We start from the raw sequence: 24461 nt of genomic DNA, 5'->3' as shown, positions 1-24461 counted from the left end.
CAAAATTTACATTGTCCTGTTTTTAGTTCACTATATTTTCAGGTACTGAAGTACTGAACACACTTTGTTTTTATTATGAACAGAAAAGGCTTGTGGGTTCACATAGATATTTATATACTGGTCCTTCAACATTGGCAGCAACCTTTACACGCTAAGTTTGGGCCGGTAATATGCACTAGCAAATTTCTTTGTAATGGAATCAACACACGCCATTCTTATTCTTTCAGGAGTTGCAGGGTTGTCCAGTGGGAACCAGCCGATGTGCCCCTCCTCAGCCCTTGCAGCTAAGATTGCATCCTTTATCGCAAAAAAGACAGAGGATCCCAGGAAAAATGGCGGCTCTCCTACAGCTTTGGAAGAATGAATAGCCTTTGGGTTTGGTACCCCCTACAAAGAAAGAAGTAACATGATGCCAATGAGCCAATCATAATCTACCCACTAAATCATGAAGCTGTTGAACTAGCTAGGATCTAGATAATGTGCTCCATCGATAAATAGAGTGGGAAACATACGGTAGAATGCATACACAGAGGAGTGAAAAATAATTATATAATGCTTAACAAATGGAAGAGACTAAGGGGTTTAATGTCCAATTTATTTTATGATTTTTTGCAGTAGTTTAAATTTGCATGGAACATTTCGGACTGACTACTCATATGGAAACTGGTGTCGGAACATTTCTTAACTACGTCCGCGATGTTCAGAGGTATATCATTTACCTTCAATAGTGAAACTTTGAAGTTCAGAGGTATATCATTGACAGAGGGTATTTTGTAAGATCCAGGACCACAGGTGAAGAGGTGTCCAGGTGGAATCCATTTGTGGTTATCGTCCCCCCATTTTATCTCTTCCAAGGCTACCCAACCCAAACCTTGGATGAAAGCTCCTTCAATCTGAAACATACACCATGGTAAGGTACGACAGAGGCGACAATTAGGAATTATATCATAGGAGACATTGGTCTTACTGGGTCAAGAATGTGAGAAATGGAGTTTGGTTAGCATATGTGATATGTATTGTTACATCTAGAATATCTATCCTTGGTCTCGTAGATAGAAGGTTGTTAAGATTATTTACTTGTAAACCAAGGATGATTGTAACTTATCTGTAAGCTATGGATGGGGCTGTTCCATCCCTATATTAACATGCAGGGTGCGCACGGCATGGGTGCAGCACTTTAACCCAAAACTACTTCCACACCTCTGATTAACTTTCATGGTCACCAGAGCCTAGATTCAATCTACTCCTAAAACCTCCACCTTCCAATGGCCAGCTCGTCGGCAATTCCATCCAACCCAATGCTCGGAAGCGCTGTCTCCGAGAAACTCACCAGGGCGAATCACGCTCTCTGGAGAGCTTAGGTGCGTGCTGTAGTTCGCGGTGCCAAACTTGAGGGTCACCTCACAGGCACCTTGAAAGCACCTGTCAAGGAGATTGAAGATAAAGATGGGAACAAGAATCCCAATCCCGCCTTTGAAGAGTGGGATGCAGTGGATCAGCAAGTCCTCGGCCTTCTCCTCACGTCGGTGTCCAGGGACATCCTCGTCAACATCGCCAATAGCAAGACGGCGACAGAAGCCTTGACAACCATCGAGGGGATGTTTACTGCGTAGACCAGAGCTCGCGCGGTAAATCTTCGCATCACCCTGTCAACTACGAAAAAGGGCAGCATGATAGCAGCTGAATATTTCAGCAAGATGAAGGGGCTCAGCGACGATATGGTGGCTGCAGGAAGACCGCTTGAAGAAGAAGAGATCGTTGAGCACATACTCACGGGGCTGGACCAAGAGTTCACCCCATTGGTGTCTGCCTTGGTTGCTCGGCGAGAATCAATCTCGCTGGGAGAACTCTACTCCTAGATGCTCAGCTTTGAGACTCGACTTGGTCTTCTCCAGGAGGGAGGACAATCAGGGTTGTCGGTGAACTACGGTGGTCGCGGCCTAGGATCTGGGAATCCGAGCGGGCGTGGAGGAGGCCGTGGTCGTGGCTCTGGTCGTGGCTGTGGCTCCAACAACAGCAATAACCCGCCTCGTCAGGGAGGCGGCAACTTCTCCAACAACCGCGCCGGCTTCAACAACAACTCCAGTGGTGATGATCGCCCCTTGTGCCAAGTTTGTTTCAAGAAGGGCCACACAGTTGATAGATGTTGGCATAGGTATGATGAAAATTATGTGCCAGATGCAAAGCTTGTGGCTGCAGCGACATCATCCTACACGGTGGACACAAATTGGTACACCGACACGGGAGCTACTGATCTCATCACAGGAGAGTTAGAGAAGCTATCGTTCCGCAACAAGTACACTGGGAATGACCAAGTTCACACTGCAAGCGGTGCAGGTATGGATATTAGTTATGGTGGTCAATCTACTATTCATACCCCGAATCGTAATCTTGAATTAAATAATGTTCTACATGTTCCTAATGCTCAAAAAAAATCTTGTTTCCGTTCATCGCCTTACCACCGATAACAATGTTTTCCTTGAATTTCATCCCAATTTCTTCTTGGTAAAGGACAAGGACACGAGGAACATTCTACTTAAAGGAAGATGCAGCAAGGGTCTCTATCCTCTTCCTCCCCCGTCATCTGAGAAGCAAGCTTTTGGAGTAATAAAGCTGTCTCTATCTAGATGGCATAGTCGTCTCGGGCACCCTGTATCTCCTATAGTTGAAAAGGTTGTTAGGAAATTTGATCTTCCATGTTCTTTTGAGTCTAATAAAGGTTTGTGGTGCTTGCCAACAAGCCAAAAGTCATCAACTACCTTACCCGAAATCCTCCAGTGTGTCTAGTCATCCGTTGGAACTCGTTTTCTCTGATGTATGGGGGCCTGCTCCTGATTCCGTTGGGAGGTACAAATATTATGTGAGCTTTATCGATGATTATAGCAAATTTACTTGGATTTATCTCCTGCAATTTAAATCTGAAGTTTTCCAAAAATTCCATGAATTTCAAAGCCTTGTTGAGCGCTTGTTTAATAGGAAGATTATCACCATGCAAACCGATTGGGGAGGTGAATATGAGAAACTTCATTCTTTCTTTACCAAAGTAGGAATTACTCATCATGTGTCATGTCCTCATGCACATCAACATAACGGGTCAGCAGAGCGAAAGCATAGACATATAGTTGAAGTTGAAGTTGGTCTTTCCCTTCTAGCTCATGCATCTATGCCCCTAAAATTCTGGGATGAAGCCTTTCTTGCAGCAACTTATCTTATAAATAGAACTCCTACTAAGGTTCTCCAATATGACACACCCATGGAGCGTTTGTTTCAGGTCTAGCTTGACTACTTGTCCTTGAGAGTTTTTGGGTGCTCCTGCTGGTATAACTTGCGTCCTTTTAATACCCGCAAACTCCAATTTCGCTCCAAAGAATGTGTGTTCTTGGGATACAGTAACCTACACAAGGGGTTTAAGTGTCTCAAACCGACTACTGGTTGTGTCTATATCTCAAGAGATGTGATCTTTGATGAACAGATTTTTTCTTTCGCTAAACTTCATCCAAATGCGGGCGCTCAACTCCGTTTTGAGATCCTTCTTCTACCTACTTCTCTTCTCAATCCACACACGGTCGGGGGTGAATTAGTAGGTGATCAACTAACTAAATCTAACGTGTTATTTGAAGGCGATGGCAATTTTTAGGGACAAAATCCAGTACGCGTTGATGGAATACAGCGAGGATCGGACCCTGGCGCGACTCTCGAAGCTGATCCGGTCGACAGCAGCACTGATGGATCTCTCCCAGGCGCTAGTACTTCTGTCCCCGTGCCGTACATGCCTGGGCCCCTCGCGACCTCTCGCCAGGCGCGACATGTCCTCTAGCTCACATCGCCCCCGACACCACTCCGTCCGAGCCTATGGCTGTCCAACCTCCTTGCGCCATGCACCAGGAGACATAGCTGCTGAATCCTTCTGACAGGTCCAGCCCACCTGTAGCTGGTGCGACAGGAGATCCACCCGGTGCCAGGGGGGATCGTCTGCGGATGGTGCGCTGCCGTCTACTACAACAACAATGACAGATGCTTCATCGGCTCAGCCACGCACCAGACTACAAGCGGGTATATGCAAACCTAAGGTATATACTAATGGCACAATTCTTTTTGGTGGTTTTACTTCTACTAGCGAACCACATAATGTCCTTGAAGCTTTACATGACAAGAATTGGAAGCATGCTATGGATCTAGAATATGACGCTTTGGTTAAGAATAAAACCTGCCACCTTGGTCCACCACAAAAGGGTAGAAATATTATCGATTGCTAATGGGTCTATAAGATCAAATGCAATGCAAATGGCAGCCTTGATAGATATAAAGCTCGTCTTGTTGCTAAGGGGTTTAAGCAGAGATATGGTATAGATTATGAAGACACGTTTAGTCCTGTTATTAAATCAACAACCATTAGAGTTGTTCTCTATATTGCTATTTCGAAAGGGTGGTGCTTAAGACAGCTAGATGTTCAGAATGCCTTCCTCCATGGGTACTTAGAAGAGGAAGTTTACATGAGACAACCACCTGGATATGAAGATAAGGCCTTGCCTAATTATGTGTGCAAATTGGACAAGGCTTTTTATGGCTTAAAGCAGGCGCCAAGGGCATGGTATTCTCGTCTAAGTCTAAAATTGTTTGACCTTGGTTTCAAGGCATCGAAGGCTGACACCTTGCTGTTCTATTTCAATAGTAAAAAATGTTACTATGTTTTTATTGGTTTATGTTGATGATATAATTGTGGCAAGTTCATCTCAAGAAGCATGTTCAGCTCTGTTACGTCATCTCAACCAAGATTTTGCACTCAAGGATTTGGGCAACTTGCGTTACTTTCTGGGAATAGAAGTCAGGAAGGTGTGTGATGGACTTCTTCTTACTCAAGATAAATATGCCTCGGATATACTTAAATGAGCTGGTATGGGAGATTGTAAGCCGGTAAATACTCCTATGTTGACTAGTGAAAAATTGTCTATTTCTGATGGTAGACCTTTAGAGCCTAATGATGCAACTCAATACATAAGTATAGTGGGAACCCTTCAGTACTTAACGCTTACCAGACCAGATATCTCCTTTTCAGTAAACAAAGTGTGTCAGTTCTTGCATACGCCTACAATGACACACTGGTTAGCTGTTAAGCATATTCTCAGATATTTGAAGCAATCAACTAAGATCGGATTGAAAATTAGTAAGAGCAACTCACTGCTTGTGAGCGGGTTCTCTGATGCGGATTGGGCTGACTGTCTAGATGACAGAAGGTCGACAGGAGGCTTTGCTATTTTTCTAGGGACTAATCTTGTGTCTTGGAGTGCACGCAAACAAGCTATTGTGTCAAGAAGCAAAATATAAAGCTGTAGCAAATGCCACAGCTGAAATTATGTGGATACAAACACTTCTAAAAGAGACTGGTGTATCACATCCTTAAATGGCAAAAATATGGTGTGACAACATTGGAGCCAAGTATCTATAAGCTAATCCTGTGTTCCATGCTAGAACTAAACATATTGAAGTTGCTTATCATTTTGTATGAGAAAGAGTTTCGAAGAAATTATTATGTATTGATTATATACCTACGGGTGATCAAGTTGTTGATGGATTTACAAAGGCACTTCCAGTGAGGCAGCTAGAAATTTTCAAGCACAATCTCAACCTCGATAGGTTGTGATTGAGGGAGGGTGTGTGAAAAGTAGAGTTTGGTTAGCATACGTGATATGTATTGTTTCATCTAGAATATCTATCCTTGGTCTTGTAGATAGAAGGTTGTTAAAATTATTTACTTGTAAACCAAGGATGATTGTAACTTATCGGTAAGCTACGGATGGGGCTGTTCCATCCCTACATTAACATGCAGGATGCGCACGGCATGGGTGCAGCACTTTAACCCAAAACTACTTCCGCACCTCTGATTAACTTTCAAAGAAAACATTTCCTGCTGTAGAGAACATACCTGGCCAATATCAATTGCTGGATTAATTGAAAAGCCAAGATCCATAACAATATCGACTGTCCTTGTATGGAAATCCCCAGTTAGTGTGTCAATCTCAACTTCGGCAAATGCAGCTCCATAAGTGAAATAATGGTACGGAGTTCCCTTGCCGATTGCCCAATCAAAATCAATGTCTGGGGTGGCGTAAAACCCATGGGCAGAGAGATCCACCCGTTCCATGTAGCATGCTTGAACCAACTGGAAAAATATGATGTCACACACCAAAATGAATTTAGCTATATGTTTTATGAACGAAACGCGATATTTTTTTTACAGTTTTATGTTGAACAGTATTTTTGGTAAGATGGGCAAAGAGTGATAAATCGGGCAAAGATGTAACGACTAAGCCAGCAGATGGGAAAAAAATGTAATATTGCTTTTCAATTTGGTCACTATATATTACTGAACAGGATGGAGCAATTCAGCACTGGAAGCAGACACATTGACTGTTAAGGAGCAATTTTGGATGAGGGCCATTCGCACAACGGCACAAGACAGGTTCAGTACACCAGGGAAGCCAATAATCTGCACCAGGGATGCTTGTAACATATGAAGAAATCTTGTAACAAGATTTTGTATTGGAAAATACTTTTGCATTTGGAAAGAGTTTTCTGTACTCCCCTGAACTATTAAATTGTTTCATTCAACCCCTTATTTAACCAGACTAGCGCATCATATTTTACCCTATTTCACAAGCATGAAAAATGGTATGTACTGCTTTCACAACGTCTTATCCCCCCTCTTATTGAAGTGACAAATCTATGGTGTCACATTTATGTGCACATATGGCGGCTAAATGCAGCTATGCAGTTATGAACAGGTACCGGAGGTGAGCAAGCTCCCCCAGCTCAACAGCCCCTGGAATCTGAAACTATGCAGAGACACTAGAACTGATTGTTACTGTATTCTCGTTTGCATATTGGCTGCCTAAGTATTTGAATTGGAATCATGAAGCAGTTTTGCCTCAGCAACAAGCTGAATTGGAGCTCAAATTCCATTGGCTTAATTTTGGCCTTAATCCCTAAATAACATTGCACACATGAAAGTTCAGTGAGCTCCTGAAAGATATGATGATCCAAATCTTGAAATGGCAAAGAAGCACACACGAATTATGAAGTATCAAAATGAAACTGATGGCTCAAATTGTAATCTTGACTGTTGTCAAACTACTTAAGATAGAGAATATAGGTTAATATGACATCACCTCGGCGAACGAGCTGTGGATTCCTCTGCTTGCTATGGGTTCCATCCGAGCTTTAATTTGCTGACAGGCGTCCAAAACTGCAGCTCCATAAATATCTGAACTAGCAGAGGATGCTGTCGCTGATGCATTAGGAACCTAAGAATATGCATGTCCATTGTTGTCGAAGAATGTTACAACATACAAATAATCAGAGACACTAGAACCAGCCGGTGACATGCAGAATAGGAGTACAAACCCACCTTATCAGTACTCGTCTCTGATATAAATACAGAGCCAAGGGGGATGTTGAACGATGAAGCCGCAACTTGGGCCACCTTTGTGTGCAAACCCTGTCCCATCTCAACCCCGCCATGTGTTACCAAGACAGTCCCATCGGTGTAAACTTGCACAAGAGCGCCAGCCTACATTTAATCAGTAAGGCATAAAATATATATATTTATTATAATGCTCTTGGATAATTTCTATGGAACCTCAATGGCTGAATAGAAGTACTGAAAAATTGGGATGGAAAACTTCAGTACCACGTTTCCTAAATCTCACATTTAATGAATCCAAATCATAATAAATGTCCAAAACTAAAATTATCGAATGGTCTTGCAAACTCAGTTTGGTAATAGAAAACTACATGGATTTCCTGTTGATTATGGACCAAAACTAACCTGATTCATGAATTTTGCACCAAAGGATATGCCAAGTTTTGTGGGAACCATAGAAATTCCCCGCTTCCTCCAACGATTATTAGTGTTAAAATTGCTTACTGCTTTGCGAGCTTCCACAAAGTTACAAGATGACTTTAGTTTGTTCCACACTGAACTTATTGTACAATTCTGGAGCAACTGGCCATAATGCAGCTCGATTCCATCATTGTGAAAATTAAGTTCCTGTAAAACAATGAATCTATTAATCCATAGTAGGATGACTTGTCTAGTAGTACATACTAAACTAAGTTGCATTCCTACTTTTATTTCCTCAGGACTTCGTTGGAGTTCCATAGCCATGTGGTGAATCCAATTCTCTGCAATCAGCATTCCTTGTGGAGCACCAAAGCCTCGGAAAGCGGTGTTACTTGGGATGTTTGTAAGGCATACTTGACCACTGACCCTGATGTTTAATATATCATAGACGTTATCTGAATGAAGCATAGCACGCTGCAAGACTGCAAGAGACTGGTCAAGTGTATTTCCACCGTTGTTATAAATTTCAAGGTCTAAAGCCAGCATCTTCCCGTCATTGGTAAATCCCACCTAAAAGGTCAACAACTTAGGTAAAATGCCAAAAGCAAAAAAAGAAGAAGAAGAAAAAAGTTCACTACTGGCAATTTATGAGCATTCCAGTAGTAGTCATTACATGGTGGCTGTGTAAAGTTTTCACTTGTTAGCATTTAATTCAACTACTAGTATTGCATGGCATGGTTTATAAGGAAACCTTGTGGTCCATGACAACCAAGTTTGTTGTTGATATGCGTTCATCTGAACAGAGATTGAGAGACATATACTGCTTAAATTCGTACCTTATATTTCCCCAGGAAACTGTGCCTCTGTCCGGTGATTGTCATGTCAATATCTCTGTCCAAAACAATCTTTACTGGTCTTCTTAGATAATAAGAGGGTACAGATGCTGCTGCAGCAAATAATGCCGATCTGGTTTCTTTTCCACCAAATCCACCACCAATACGCTTAGTCCGGCAAACAACTTTTGATAGTGGAAGACCAAGAACATTAGCAATACACTTCTGATGATTATATGGTGCCTACATATCAAGAATTTTTTTGTCAATTGACAAAATGTGTACAATTAGTGATATAGAAAAAAAAATATCATGAGTGACCAGTAGTGTAAAAATATAAAAGAATTACATTCCCAACAGTTTTTCATTCGTGACGCAAGCAGCCCCACCAGTGTCAGGAAGTAAAAATTGTGTAGTGCCAAACTCAAGAAGAAATTAAATCCGCAGAACGCAATTCAATAAAACTGTTTTAGTTGTGATCAATCATATTCCTTCATACTCTGTTTTGACCTGTTTCACCTAAATCTTTGCCGCACCTTATCATATTCTTTGCTAACCCTGGAAAAGGTATTTTTGTCAACATATGTCCTGGAGATTTGTAAAATAATAACTATGCCAGAACCACAGCATCATCACTACAGACAAGGGGGGAAGAAGGACAAGCAAAAACATGTCAGGTCAATGAAATTCAGGGCAGCTTCCACGTGGGCATTACATGTGTCTAGAACAAGTGGTATAGTGTTGAGATACTCCATGGCTTGAGCAACAACATAATTTTTGTCATCCAGCTATATGGACACCTATATCTCGTGCTGTGAATCTAAAGCTCCAAAGAAAAGAGCATACTTGAGTAGATGAGACCATATGCATTTCATTTCCAGAATCAACTGGCCAGATAAGATTGCATTGAGGTTCCATGTAAAAATGCTCTTGACCTCCAACTCGAACTTCTCCTGTTATAATTCTATCACATGCACCAGACAGGAAACATTGTTCAACGTTGCCTTTTACAAGGCGTCTTTTGGTATTTGGATGGAAGCTTCCTGTCTTGATGGCTTCCTCGATTGATAAAATTGCTGGAAACTCTGAATACTCAATATGTATTTTGTTGGCAGCATTTTTGGCATTATCATGTGTATCAGCTACAACAATTCCAATGATCTGTCAATGATAAGAAAGAATATAAAGGTTTCACCAGACCTGATAAGAAAGTATAAACAAACTAGTTACATAGTGTGCACAAGATAAAATATGAGAAGTGAATACCTGACCAATACATGTAACAAAATCTGATGCAAAAATCTCCTCGTTCATTGGTTCAATGTGGTTATCACCAGGCACATCTTTTGAAAGGAACAGACCAGCAAACCCAGGGGAACATTTGGCAAGTGAATCATCGATAGATAGTATGCGAGCGTGAGCCTTCTTACTCAGCACCAGAGCAGCATGTAGAGTATTGGGGGGCGCTGGTGTGTCGTCAGTGTATTCTGCCTCCCCAGTAACCTAGCATAGTGGAAGATATTGCGATTTTTTTTAAAAATAAATGACAGGAAAAACATATATAGACCTTAATTTCAGGGATAATGCAAATAAATAAAAGGTACCTGAAGCATTGCTGACATATGAACCAGTGGCTGGCCCACGGCTGTTCCTTGCCTGATCAATTTGTAACATTGAGTTCCAACAGTAACAGGCCTGCGGTAAGACTGTGTAGCTGATAGATGAGTTGCCTGCAGTCCCTCCTCTAAGAATCCTTTCCTCTTCATTTCATGAGTAACAGAAAGGAAAAATTTGAAAAAGAAACTCAAACTAAGAGATCTGCGAAATTCAACCATTCCACCTGGCGCATTCTCTGACAAAGGGATGTCTTCTTTCAACAAATCAAAGGCTTCTTCCAAAATACCATACTCCCACTTCTTTCCAGTAAGATAGTTTTCAGTCTTCGAAGCACTAAGTGGAACCACAGCTACCCCTCCATAAACAATTGTAGCATCAGAAATTATCCAGTTTCTATCAACTTCTCTCAAATACATACGCATTCCAGCATTTACTAAAGCAATGTCATCTGCCCTTCTATGAGCCTGTTTAAATTCTTTAACAAACTCAAAAGGCCTAGTCCATGGTAGTATAACAGAAAGCAATATTTCATCAGGTTTAATGTCAACTTTACGATAGCCAAGGAAGAAATCCTTTGCAAGGGCTGTTCTAACATTGCTATTCATATCAATTATCTGGAATTTTGCACCTGCAGCTATCCAGATTGGATTTAGGTCTGATATTGGACTAGCTGTACAAATATTACCACCAACAGAAGCAACATTCCTGATTTGTGTTCCTGCAAACCATTTTAACTGCCTTACTATTGCCTGGCAAGATGAAGTTTGATGCAGATCATGTTCTGCAATAACCTTTTTGAGGACACTTTGAAGCTGTGTAAGCCTTACAGCAGAACCAATATGTATGCCATCCTCTTTCACTTCAAGAGTATTAAGCTCTAAAACATGAGTAACTGAAATCATGACTTCATATTTGGCGTTCTTGAACTTTGTTTGAATTCCCACTTCAGAGTTACCAACGATAAGCTTTGCATCTGGGCAGCAAGATTTCAAATGAAGTGCCTGCTTCAGATTAAGAGGTCTATACCACCTGATCCCGTTAGGTCCATTCAATTTAAGTGGCATCATTTTTCTCAATACAAGTTCTGAGGGGAAAATTAGTTCTCTGTCACTATAGGCATTTCCATCAATTCCATTATCTGAACAAGATGAATATCTTTCCCTGGAAAATGGTACTTTAGATGCATTAACATTGCCATCTGCCAGATCTCTGCAGGAACACGGCTTTCCAGTTGATGGGCAGACAGCTTGGCCATCTATATCTTTTGAAGGTGAATTGGTATATACCGAATTATCTGTTTTGGCAAATACACGAAAGGCATCTATTATTGGTCTATAGCCGGTACACCGACACAAATTCCCAGAAAGGTTCTCTTCAATCTGGTCTTCAGTAGGAGGTTCTTTACTTGATCTCAGAAGTGCATACATGGACATCACAAAACCAGGGGTGCAAAATCCACATTGTGAACCATGTGCTTTGGCTAAAAATTCCTGCAAGAGGAGTAGAGAATCATGAAGGAAGTGAGAGACTAATAGGTAAGGAACTAAATTGGTGCAGTTGTGCCATAATGATATATATATATATAGCATTGCCCCCGGCACCTATGTCATTTGTTCTTAGTTCTGTCAAAATCTAACAGAAGCCGATCGATCGATAAGCAGCTTCTAGACCTAGAATTGAAACTAGAATCGGACCAGTGAACCAACTAGAAAGAAAAAATCGCTCTTTGGTCGATCCTGTGATCCTGTCCACTTCAGCCTCCCACCATTTTTCTTAAACCTGGTGGTTTTATTTTTGCATGCTATATTCACGTGGATAGTCGGTGGAGGGGCGCGCACCCATCACTACGGGAAAGTTAAAAGTTGCCGAGTGTATTTTTTTTGCCGAGTGTTTTTTTTCGAGCACTCGGCAAACAAGCTCTTCGCCGAGTGCCAAGCCAAAAACACTCGGCAAAAAAAAATACACTCGGCAAATCGGGGCTTTGCCGAGTGTCAAATAAAAAACACTTGGCAAACCACTCTCTTTGCCGAGTGTCAAAAAAAACACTCGGCAAAGAGGGGGGTTTGCCGAGTGTCAAAAAAAACACTCGGCAAAGAGGGGCGTTTGCCTAGTGTTTTTTTTGACACTCAGCAAAAAATAATTTTTTTTCCTCTTTTCACCATGAAATTTTTTCTACTCCCCACATACAACATGTGGTACTCCATGTTAAAATTTGGTATATTTTTGGATTTATTTGCTATATTTATTTAATTAATTGCATTTTAAGGAAAATTTTGGTATAAGTCAAATTTGAACTGCAAGTAATTCAAATTATGGAACAAAATGAGTAGAAAAATGATATTCATGTTATTTGGCCCAATTTGAGACCTGACCCATGAAATGAAAAGAAATTTTGAACATCTTGTTCAAGAAACACGACCATGAACGTGTGGCAGTAGTATTTTTAAATTGTAAAAAAAACAAGCAAAGTCTGAAAATCATGAGATTTATCATGATGTGATGATATAATACGTGGAGGCTGTGGAAAAAAATTGAGAAGATTTTGCATATTTCATCATGTACAATGATTACAAACCAAAGCATCTCAGAAGAAGAATAGTAACTTTGAGAGGATTCGATAAGATTTAGAGTCGAAGTGACGGTCGAGTTTGGTTTGACTACAAAACTTTTTGTATAATCAATAGAGAATATATATTAGTTCGTGTGAAAATTTGGTATTTTTTTGAAACTGTTAGATATTTTTTATTTTTTTTCAAAAAAAATTTGCCGAGTGTCCTAAGTAGGACACTCGGCAAATCAATAGTTTACCGAGTGTCTACGTAGGACACTCGTCAAACCAGACCGGCCCATGCCTCAAAACACCCCCCCGGCCCACGCCTCAAAACACCCCCCCGACCCCCCGCGCAGACCGGCCGCCTCCTGCTCTTCCCCACTCTTCCCCACTCTTCCCCACCCCGACCTCCTGCAGCCGCCGCCGCACGCGCCCCCCCGGCCCGCCGCCGCCGCCGCACGCGCGCCACCCCTGGCCCACCGCCGCACGCGCCCCCCGGGCCCGCCGCCACCGCCGCACGTGCACCCCTCCCCCGGCCCGCCGCCGCACGCGCCCCCCCCGGCTGCCACCGCCGCCGCACGCGCACCCCTCCCCCGGCCCGCCGCCGCCGCCGCACACGCACCCCTCTCCCGGCCCGCCGCCGCCGCCGCCGCCGCACGCGCCCCCCCGGCCCCCTCCCCTCCCTCTCCCCCGGCTTACGGGCCAGATCCGGGCGGCGGGGGCTAGATCCGGACGGCGGCGTCCACGTCGACCGGCGGGGGGGGGGGGGGGGGGGGTGGCGGAGGAGGGGAGAAGGGGAGGCGGCGTCCGGCGGGAGGCGGAGGCTAGATCCGGGCGGCGGACGGGCTAGATCCGGGCGGACGGGCCAGATCCGACTCTCCCCCGCTACCGTCCTCGTCCATCGTCCTCGTCCATCGGCGGATCTGGCGGCGTGGCGGGCGGCGGCCGTGGCGAGGCGGCGGCGTGGCGGGCGGCGGCCGTGGCGTGGCGGGCGGCGGCGTGGCGGGCGGCGGTTGTGGCGGTGGTGGAGGCCGGTGGGCGTCGGCTGTGGCGAGGTAGCGGTGGTGGAGGCCGGTGGTGGTGGCCGGCGGCTGTGGCGTGGCGGCGGCGGTGGTGGCCGGCAGTGGTGCCGGCTGCCACTTTTGTTTTTTTTTTGTTTTTTTCAAAAAATATGTTTGCCGAGTGTTTTGTTGTCACTCGGCGAAAGCTTCGCCGAGTGCACGACATAGAACACTCGGCAAAGCTAACTTTGCCGACTCAAAATTTACCGTGTGTCGTTTGCCGAGTGTTACACTCGGCAAACGTTTCGCCGAGGGTTTTCGGGCCTTCGCCGAGTGCCCCAGGCACTCGGCGCGAACTGTCTGTTTCCCGTAGTGCATGCCCCTATATAGTTCAAATTCTACTGCCAATAAATTTACGCACAAGCGAGGAGCAAGAATCATCATCATGGTGGTGGATAATTTTGAGGTCATTCGCCATGTACTTGGTTTTGTGCTCACCACCGCCAATTTCTTCGACCACCGATACATCGTCCGACTGAGCTGCTGCTCTAGACTGTGGCTTACTCCTGTTTGCACACTCTTGGGTCCCATGCCATGTGTCCCATTCCTAGTTCTTTCCCACCATGCATCCCCATCAAATTGCCGTCGCCATCTCCAGTCTCTATTTTCTCTCTTTGTTTAAGTTATGATGCGGGATAGAGAAAAATAGCCGTGTAAATATAAAAATCTAACGAGGTGAAAGGCCCTAACTGAAACTTATTTTTTTTTGTGAAATGTAATGGGATTAGAAGGAATCTAAAATTCGAACCAATGGTATAGAAGAGAAAATCATTTTTTCGATGGCCTATAAGGGAAGAGTCACACAAAGAATTCTCTATTATTACAGTATGGCTTCATATTCATTGTATAGGCTTCAAATTTCCATACGAACTATTTCTTAAGTTATCGATGGGTCCCACATGTTCTATTTACATATAACATACGAATAAAGAATCACCTGAACTTTGTGCAACCCACGCTTGCGGTCTCCAATTCCCTCAATTGTTATTACGTGCATTCCCTCCACAGAATAAAGTGGAGCCAAGCACGCGTTTATCGCAAAATGCCTGAATCATAGCTTTAGTCAATCATTTTACAATGAAGAGCTCGAATTCTAGAACCAACAGAATCCATAAAATTGATTGGACACATAATGGAAACATAAGTAACATTCTAAATTAGGATTTCACATTTTCATGTGAGGAAATGTTTGCACCACCGGCAAAGCCAGTTACTTGGAAGAAAAAATACGACCGCAAATAAAATGAAACTGAAGGGCGAGTGTGCAATATATTTATATGGTCACCTGTCATTTAAAGTTTTCCTTTTCGCTAGATAGAATAAGAATAACATGACTAGGTGGAAGATTATGGTTCTCACAGTGATTTCATTGAAATTCGGTCATAGCTGGACAACATGACAGTGCAGGCTCCACAACCACCTTCACCACATCCAAGCTTTGTTCCTCGAAGACCGATATCTATAACATTAGCTAAAGAAAATTACGAAGCATACTGCAAGCCATTTGTATCAGATTACATTGACAGACAAATGGGAGAAGGGAAATACTAAGCTACTTAATTATTGTTTGGACTGATAATCCTGAGATCTTACAATTTCCAGATGGAACCACCTCTGCAAGATGATGGAGGTGAGAGAGTACATACTACTGGAAAACTGAGCATTGGTCAACTGTGTTTCGTCCGGTCGGGACGCACAGTGCCACCGAAGCTCCTGTAGTACTTGTTTGGCGCCTCATCTGGTACTTAAATGGCAGCACGTGGACCGCGTGGCCGACAGCTAGATTCCTCATAAAGCCAGCTGGTACTAAATGGTGAGAATGCCGGCTGGTAGCTTGAACCGGTACTAATTGTAACCATTTAGTACCGGTTGAAGCTACCAGCCAGTACTAATCATTTGCTCTATAAATCAGCTGCTTCCTTCCTCCCCGTGCAAGCTCAACCATTTGCTCGGGCTTCGTTTTTCTTCACTCGACCGGCTTCTTCAATAGACCGGTTAGCAACTTCATTCTCCCTCCTCTGGTCATGGTATTCTAGGTTTTTTTTTGAATGAGCTAGTTTAATGTTACAAATGGAGTACTTGTTGCTTTATTAGAGTTGTTGCTTTATTAGAGTGAGGAGAATGGAGAGATTTTTTAGAATGAGTTTTATGTTACAAATGGAGTACTTGTTGATATTTTAGAACGAGGAGAATGAAGAGTTTTTTAGAGTGAGAAGAATGGAGAGTTTTTTAGAATGAGTTTTATGTTACAAATGGAGTACTTGTTGATCTTTTATAACGAGGAGAATGGAGAGTTTTTTAGAGTGAGGAGAATGGAGAGTTTTTTAGAATGAGTTTTATGTTACAAATGGAGTACTTGCTGATCTTTTAGAACTAGGAGAATGGAGAGTTTTTTACCGTGAGGAGAATGGAGAGTTTTTTAGAGTGAGGAGAATGGAGAGTTTTTTTAGAAGGAGTTTTATGTTACAAATGGAGTACTTGTTGATCTTTTAGAACTAGGAGAATGGAGAGTTTTTTTAGAGTGAGGAGAATGGAGAGTTTTTTAGAGTGAGGACCAAATATTATAAACACATTTACTCTATCTTTCCCCTACCTAATATTGATCAAGTTCTTTATCTAATACGAAGCTCTATGTCCATTTTTTAAGTAATACAATGTAGATGGACTGGCAATCAATGTAACATCTCCGCTCCTCCAATACCAGAGAATAGAAGAACTTCGAGTCCACAAACTCTGGTTGAACTTCATAAAAGAATCTTGAAATAGTTTTCCACGCACCTTTTGGAGCTAGATTTTTATAATAGAAGTATAGTAGCCAATAGCCAGTTCAGGCAGAGATTTGTTCACTAACCTTGACCCATTAGTTTTTGGTTGGTTTTTGATTGCCAAAATGAGCCATGCTCAGTGAACAAGTCTTTTGCCTGGACAGGCTATTGGACCACCATACTTCTATTATGAAAATGTGGCACCTGCTCCAAAAGATATTTGGATAATTATTTCAATATTACTTTATGATATTCAGCTAGAGTACGGGGACTCAAAGATTTACCGTTGTACCATTATTTTAGGATTCATGACTCCGTGAAATCTACTATGGAGCGTCTATAGTCTTTTGTGATTCTTGTACCGTTACTTTATGATATTTAGCTAGAGCGTATGTGGGAATGATATGAAGGTTGATTGGTGTAATTTTCATGTCACTCTAATTTAACAATAATTCTATTTCTTTGACCAATAATTTATTTATCTCATGTTTATTGCAAGGAATAATAAAAGAAATCGAGTGCTATTTTTTGGTGTTTTGCTTTTTTCCATGATTTAAATGAGTTTTCAGAAATAACACTACAGGTTTGCAGGAAAAGGAAAATAAATAATAAAAGAAAATAGAGTGTGTGCGGGGTACTAAATGGAGACATTTAGTACTGGTTGGAAGCTATACCCGGTACTAAATGTAGTACCGGTCATTTGCTTCAACCGGTACTAATAGTACCGGGAGATGGCTAGCACCGGTACTAAACTGTTGCCCCTATAAAAACCCATCGCCTTCTCCAACACTTAGCAATTTCTTTAGTCCCTGTCGCCATCCCTGTGCTCCCCGTTTCCGTGACCACCCTGTCCCTGTGCTCCCCGTCGCTGCCACCGCCCCGTCCCCGTCCCCATCCCTGTCCCCGTGCTCCCCGTGGCCGACCTCCGCCACCCCGGCACCGTCCACGCCACCCCATCGCTGACCGCTGCCGCCCCATCGCCGTCCCGTCCTAGTCCCTAGCCCCGTCGCCGACTGCCACCGTCCCAGCCCCTCAACACCACCCCGTCGCTGATTGCCGCCGCCCCATCCCAGCCCTTCCGCACCACCCCGTCACCGACCATCGCTGCCCCATTCCGGCCCCTCCGCCGCCACCCCGTCCCCATCGCCCCGTCCTCGGCTCTATCGCCTTCACCCTATCCCCGACTTCGTTGCTCGTCACCCCTATCCCGGTCACCATCATCGTCGCCATCGCTCCCATCCCCGACCGCCGCCGTCACCATCACCACCCGCGGGCTGCTGCCGTCACCTTCCCTGTGGGCCGTCACCATGCCTCTCCCTCCCCCGCCTCCCCCGTGGGCTGCCGCCGTGCCTCTCCCTCCCCCGCCTCCCCCGCTCGCCGCCGCGCCTCCCCCGCGCGCCCTCCCCAGTTAGTTTTTCTTTTGTTCGATATTTTTGATTTTGATGCATTAAAATGATTTTTATGCCCGTATTTGATTAAAATGGCTATGATTTTGCTTGAATTGGATAGCAATTTGTATTGGATGCTAAGTAATTATTTTTGTGGCATAAGGCTATATTTATTTCAATGTATATGATGTGCGTATATGACAATGTATTATTGGTGGTAAAGTTGCCTGGTTAAGAAAAATAGTGGCAAATTATCTTGCCACAATTTTATTTGGACTGTTTGGGCTAACTATAGCAAGTGGAAGTTCTTCTTGCCGTGGTGGTGGCGGCTGTGGACACTACATTTTTGAGGAGCCACCGTTGGCTCGTCCTCCAGGAATTCTCCCTAATCGCGTCATTGACTTGCTAAAAGGTGATTGAAACAAAGGAGTAATTCCCAACACAGTAATATTCTTTCCTTCTTGTAATTGGTTTTTTACTACACATGAATAATTCCTAAATTTTACATACAATGTAGCTTATTGACAATATTAAATGGCTGAAAGATGTTGTCAAAACTCTAGGTGGTACTTCTCCTTTAGTGCAATCCAAGATAGTTGGTCCACATAATTTTAAAAGAGTAAAATCTCTTTTCAAGTACCTGTTCCCAACTGGATGAGAGTACCAGGACAGCCTAGGCCGATGGTTTTAATTGCCGCATGGGGTCAATTATCACCAAGTAAGCTAACTTTTGAAAGGACCGCCTGGAGGCCTGCCTACAACGCCAGGCTTCTCATATTTTTGAATAAAGGCGCTCGAGGATGGAGAAAGCAATATGACTAGGACTACTGAGAGGCTTTGTGAGCTGAATCAAAATGGCATGGTATGGAATATATCTAATAATCCTTTTATCTTTAATTATATTACATCTTTTAAATTTTATCACATTGTTCTCTTATTTTAGGATCTCTTTGGTCAAACCTTAGCAACAATGAGCTTTCATGCGATTCTAGCTCAAGTCATGGATCTGTTGAATTATAGTTACACCGATGGAAATCCGATATGAACCCGAGATTTCAAGCTCCAGGCTCATCTCACTTTCTACATTTTAGTTGACGTTGTCTCCATTATTTGAGATTTATGGTAGTGTATGTGACCGTCCTTGTGAAGCGCTAGAGAGTGCACTAATTCATGCTCTAGCTTATATTGATGAAGTTCTAGGCTTTATGATTGGGGATTTAAGCTATGTTGCATATCTAAGGAAGTGAAGCAGAGTATGAGATATGTAGCATGCATGGATCCTACCGTACCCTTTTCTTATGGATTTAAACTTGTTCTCTGTAATACCTTAAGTATTCATGTATGAACTATTGAGTGTTAGTGATTTGAATGGGTTGGTACTTGTGATACTTGGATTTGAATGGGTTGATATATTATCGTAATATTATTAGTAAAAGCTCCGTCGGATACGAATACGAATTAAAATAAAAAGGTAAACGAAAAAAAGAAAATGAATAAACTTTAGTACCGGTAGTAAAACCAACCGGTACTAAACTGCCGTCCGCAACAGCACGACGTAGCTCGCAGTTTAGTACCGGTTGGTATTACCGACTGGTACTAAATGACGCATTTACAATTGGTTGGGCTGACTGGTACTAAATGGCGTGGCATTTAATACCGACCAAGCGATACCGGTTGTGCGTCCGGTACTAAAGGAGGTTACTAACCGGTACTAGAAGTCGCTCCTCCTGCATTGACAGTCCTTCCTTGCAGCACATATAGAATGGTTTTAGTGTCTTTTCCAATGCGTGATAGGAGCATGGACTTGCTCCATCCACGGAGGACGATTATGACTTGACAATACAATTAATCACGGTTCAAAATTGTTTCAAAGAAAAATCATGGTTCAACGTTGTAGCCTCTTTCTAATCATACTCCACCGTGCACAATCTGGTGGACTTTTTTTTATATGCCATTAATACTGTTTGTTATGGCGCGCATGATCAATAATACTGTTTGTTATGGCGCGCATGATCAAAGAGTGCTGGGTAATGATCCAGCCCAGTAGCCCACATATAGAAAATGAGCCTCTTGTTAAGGCCCAAAGGTCTATTTATGAATGCTATATCCACAAGAGGTTTGGGGATAAATTGCCACCTCCCTTCCTCATCTTTATAAAGGATTAATAAAGAGGTCATAAGGAGCACGTCTCATTTGCTCTCTTGTTTGGGGCCTTTATGACTCCCATTTCTAATCTTCTACCCTCCCTCCTCTTTCTTCTCTGTTCAGAGGAGTAAAATCCCCAACAAAGAGATCCTGAACAAACTAGTTGTGACTATGGTATCTCCAACCATCTCCCACGTGTTGTGGTTGCGACGGACCAAGTTTTGTAGGACTATAATGTAACATTGATTAGAGGAAGGTGAAGGATGAACAATAGCCTTTAAAAGCACGTTCAACAGTTTAGACGGCAGTCATTTGCAAACACTTTAAAATAGCGTGTACATACAACAAAATAGACCATTCTTTGTCTATATACTATTTATTTCATGCTTATGCACATAAATTGTGGTGATTATGCATAACTTCTATCTTTGTATGCTATGTAGTTGCTTATTTGTGTGAATGCACGTATGTTGTATGTCATTTTTTGATTGTTTATGGATTAAATAAAGAATTAAAAATAAAGGAAAAAATAAAAATCATGGATGAAAGACTAAATTGCCCTTGTGATCTTATCTGATGTGAGTCGCATTATCTCTCATCTCTTCGTTCATGTCATCTCTTCTATGTCGCGTCTCTCTCTCTCTCTCTCTCTCTCTCTCTCTCTCATGGTGCTCGTCCGAATCTCGCGAGGGGTGAGGAAATCAGGCATAGTGACAGGCGCAACGCGGCGCGGCCAACTTGTCCCGTTGGGTGCGATCGCTGCGGACCAAGCAAGCACGGCCGGCTTCCTCCGTCGGCGAGCCGCTGCCACGGACTGAGCGCGGCATGGCCTCCGGCCCTCCGCGGCCGAGCATGGTGCTACTCGCTGCATTGCTGCTGGGTCTGAACGAGCGTGGTGGGCTGATTTTTCACACTTTATCCAGACTCGCATCGATGAATGTACGACGGGGCCTGGAAGCCGTCGATGGGCGTGTCCGCGTGTGAGCACGAGCCGCATTTCACGATACAACGACTTCAATCTCTCTCCCATTTCTCTCTCGTTCAACTCAGCAAAACCGATCTAGCTTAGGTAGCATCATATAGACGATACATTAATCACTGTTGTATATGCTCTAATCATTTGCTGGGAGGCGGAAAGCTGCTATCAAAGTATTGATGCACGCCATAGTATCGTAGCAGAAACAATTCTGTGGCTCCAAGAAAAATGTAGGCGTAGTATCGTCTTGTCCTCACACAGCAGCCACACGTAAGCATGCAGGTACTTCCAACGCATGCACTAGCTCGCCGCCCGTACCTTCTGACCACTTTCTAATGCCTTTGAAGTTCGAACACACGTGTGTACGGTCTACCTGCTGGTCGGTCATACGGCTAAGAAAGTGACGTCATGTGTGCGCTCACACCTGACGGGTACAACAATTCGTTTCCTCGACCTCGTGGTCATAGGTCTCGTTTTCTTCCACTGACTTATTTTTAGCACCCGTCACATCGAATGTTTAGATACTAATTAGGAGTATTAAACGTAGACTATTTACAAAACCCATTACATAAGACGAATCTAAACGGCGAGACGAATCTATTAAGCCTAATTAGTTCATGATTTGACAATGTGTTGCTACAGTAAATATTTGCTAATGATGGATTAATTAGGCTTAATTAGGCTTAATAGATTCGTCTCGCCGTTTAGATTCCACTTATGTAATTGGTTTTGTAAATAGTCTACGTTTACTACTCCTAATTAGTATCTAAATATTCGATGTGACACGTGCTAAAAATAAGACACGGGAAGAAAACGCCCACATAGTTTCCGCTGCGCTAGCTGATGACGGCGTAGACGCAGGAGGTCACAAGTGCGTGGGGCAGAACCGCATTGGAAAACAAACCAAGGGTCGCTAACCACCGCCTGCTGGGGACTCTTGATGGTGCCGTGGCATCTTTAAATTTGACGCCGATGCAGGTTTCAATCTCTAATTTCTATTGTTCCTGCACACGTGCTCCCTCTATTCTAAATTACAGGTCGTTTTAACTTTTCTAGATGCATAAACATTATTATGCATCTAGATATAGGGTATATCTATGTGCATAATAAAATTTATGAATTAAAAAAGCTAAAATAATTTATAATTTAGAACAGAGGGAGTACTTAATTACTTAAGCTAAGCTAGCTAACCCATCTTACTATTTTACAGAGTGGTAGGTTAGTCTTCCCGAGTCGTGGTGGAGTTTCTTTTATAAATTCTCGTAAAAATTAGAAACTAGATGATGTGTGCAGGGTCGCTCTCGCGCCAAGCTCGTGTAACACGGCTTGCCTTACGGTTGGCCGGAGCCCATAAAAGCTAATTCAAATGATTTCATATGTACTATTTGTTTCACTGCTTTGAAATGTGATAGATTTTGTATGGAATGTTCATTTTCAATTTCTTTTGCATCGCTGTGTTTCTTACGATTAGATTTATAAACAAAATTCATGATGTACATGTTTCGTAAATCTCATCACAAGAAACACAATAGTGCAAGTGGAATAAAAAATAGGCACTCTTGATGCGAGAATTGTGCTTATTTAAAGAAAATACAAGCATTTCCCCTCGTTGACATCATTACTGATCTCATCCGAAAGAGATGGCACGGGATAGATTCTTCCATGTGCTCTCGCACTAGTGACGTGTTAGCAAACAGGCGGGGTCGCGCTCACGCAGATCACGACCTCTCTTCACATTATCCTTGTCCTAATAATGACCATTATATTACATATATTTTTTCTAAAAAAATTACCCACAACCGCTATTTTGAAAATAATGTAAAATTACCCCTAAATCTATATCTAAATCACAGCTCTATTATTATTAAAATCAATCTAATGTAACCCCCAATCTCTAACTAAATTACCCACATATGTCATTATAAAAAATAAGCTAAAATAACCATCTAAACTTGCATCTAAATTATTCACGTATGTTATTATTAAAAATAAATTGAAGTAAAACCTAAATTTGCATCTAAAATACCTATCACTCTCATATTGTAAAAAGTTTGTCCCAAAATACTCCTATATATATATATATATTTGTGCGCATGATCTTCTTAACTACCAAATTATGCCATTATTAATATAGAGTAAAACCAACTCAATGTATAAATGCATGATGTGTGTCATCATACCCACCATAAACATGTATGTACGAAGGGATGAGCATATATATATTTTTATGTGAAACACATAGCTCAAGCTAATGATTCAACTAAACACATGGCAAACACATATAGAGCTGTGCTATAAACCGAAAAAGAACTATGAATAGGAATGGAAAAGCATATATAGAGTTAATTGGTAATACAGTGTATCACAATTGAAGAAAGGTATGAAAAATATTGTCAGAGTAGGAACAGAAGAGGGAACACACACACACAAGCAATTTTGGTTAGTCACATGCTAATTTTGTCTCTTAAAATTACTAGTATGCGTGGAAGAACGAATTGATACGCTCTAGGTCATAGAATCCGAAGATGAGTAGAGAGAGAGAACGAGCGTGATGGACCTCTGAGGTACTGGAGCAGGGTGAGGTGGGCGAGGCCATTCGGGAGCACCTGGCGAACGCCGTTGACGTAGATGACTGCCTCATTAGACCACTCCTCTGCCTCCCCCACCATCGTCGGCTCCTCCTCCTCTGGCGTCGTACGCGACCCCATCGTTGAGGTTCGTTAGCTCGGAGCGCACGAGTGAGCAAGCAAGGCTATGTAGCCTGGCTTTATATCTCTCGTGTGGATCATTTAGTGGATGGACATACACAATTGTAAGTTGGCTGGTGACTCCTCTATAGTTTGGGACTAGACGACGTATGGTGATGAGGACAACAAGGGGTTGGCAGTGAGAGTGGACGGAGCACGGAAGCGGTGGAAGATCGATCGACGTGACGCTGCTCGATCGGGGACGGGTCGGAGCTGCTGCGTGTAAGCTAATTTGGCAAGGTTTTCATGCGTCAACAAAACTAGCCAAAATTTCTTTAAGATGGTGACCAAATGGTGAGACGCTTAGTCACGTACGGTGGCCGCAGTTCTTGATTCTTTACGTATCCTGGGAACGCACGATGCGTCCAGGATGATATAATATAGGCGGGGTGGACGTAGCTCTGGCTCTTGCTCTTCGCTAATCTATGTGTTCCGGATTAGTTTAGAAAAGAAACCTGTCAGGAAGGGTGCATTATCGGCGTGTGCTATATAGTTAATGGTTGCCTTAAAACCACGCGGCCGGTAGATTAATTTTGCT

The 24461-nt window shown here is 42.8% G+C and overlaps 1 protein-coding gene across 3 annotated transcripts; it reads right to left on the bottom strand.

The window, feature by feature from the left end:
• Positions 1 to 43: 43 nt before the first annotated feature.
• Positions 44 to 24131, bottom strand: LOC117867000 (xanthine dehydrogenase). 3 transcript variants are annotated; one of them, XM_034751305.2, is made up of 14 exons: positions 23734 to 24129; positions 15262 to 15361; positions 14840 to 14948; positions 10278 to 11780; positions 9940 to 10176; positions 9520 to 9834; positions 8677 to 8916; positions 8126 to 8410; positions 7826 to 8047; positions 7406 to 7567; positions 7167 to 7301; positions 5924 to 6160; positions 720 to 893; positions 44 to 387 (listed from the first exon to the last, which is right to left on the bottom strand). In XM_034751305.2, exons 1-14 carry the CDS (start codon positions 23882 to 23884, stop codon positions 145 to 147), a joined length of 4113 nt encoding a protein of 1370 aa, XP_034607196.1. In that variant the 5' UTR covers positions 23885 to 24129; the 3' UTR covers positions 44 to 144. The 3 variants fall into 3 exon arrangements, with proteins under 3 accessions (XP_034607196.1, XP_072146467.1, XP_072146468.1); XM_072290367.1 differs by lacking the exon at positions 44 to 387 and adding an exon at positions 5034 to 5086 and having other exon boundaries at positions 756 to 893; positions 23734 to 24131; XM_072290366.1 differs by lacking the exon at positions 720 to 893 and having other exon boundaries at positions 23734 to 24131.
• Between the last annotated feature and the right edge of the window lie 330 nt (positions 24132 to 24461).

This window comes from Setaria viridis, chromosome 8, assembly GCF_005286985.2.
Source record: "Setaria viridis chromosome 8, Setaria_viridis_v4.0, whole genome shotgun sequence".
Classification (NCBI taxonomy): domain Eukaryota; kingdom Viridiplantae; phylum Streptophyta; class Magnoliopsida; order Poales; family Poaceae; genus Setaria; species Setaria viridis.
This window is presented reverse-complemented; position numbering and strand designations above follow the sequence as displayed.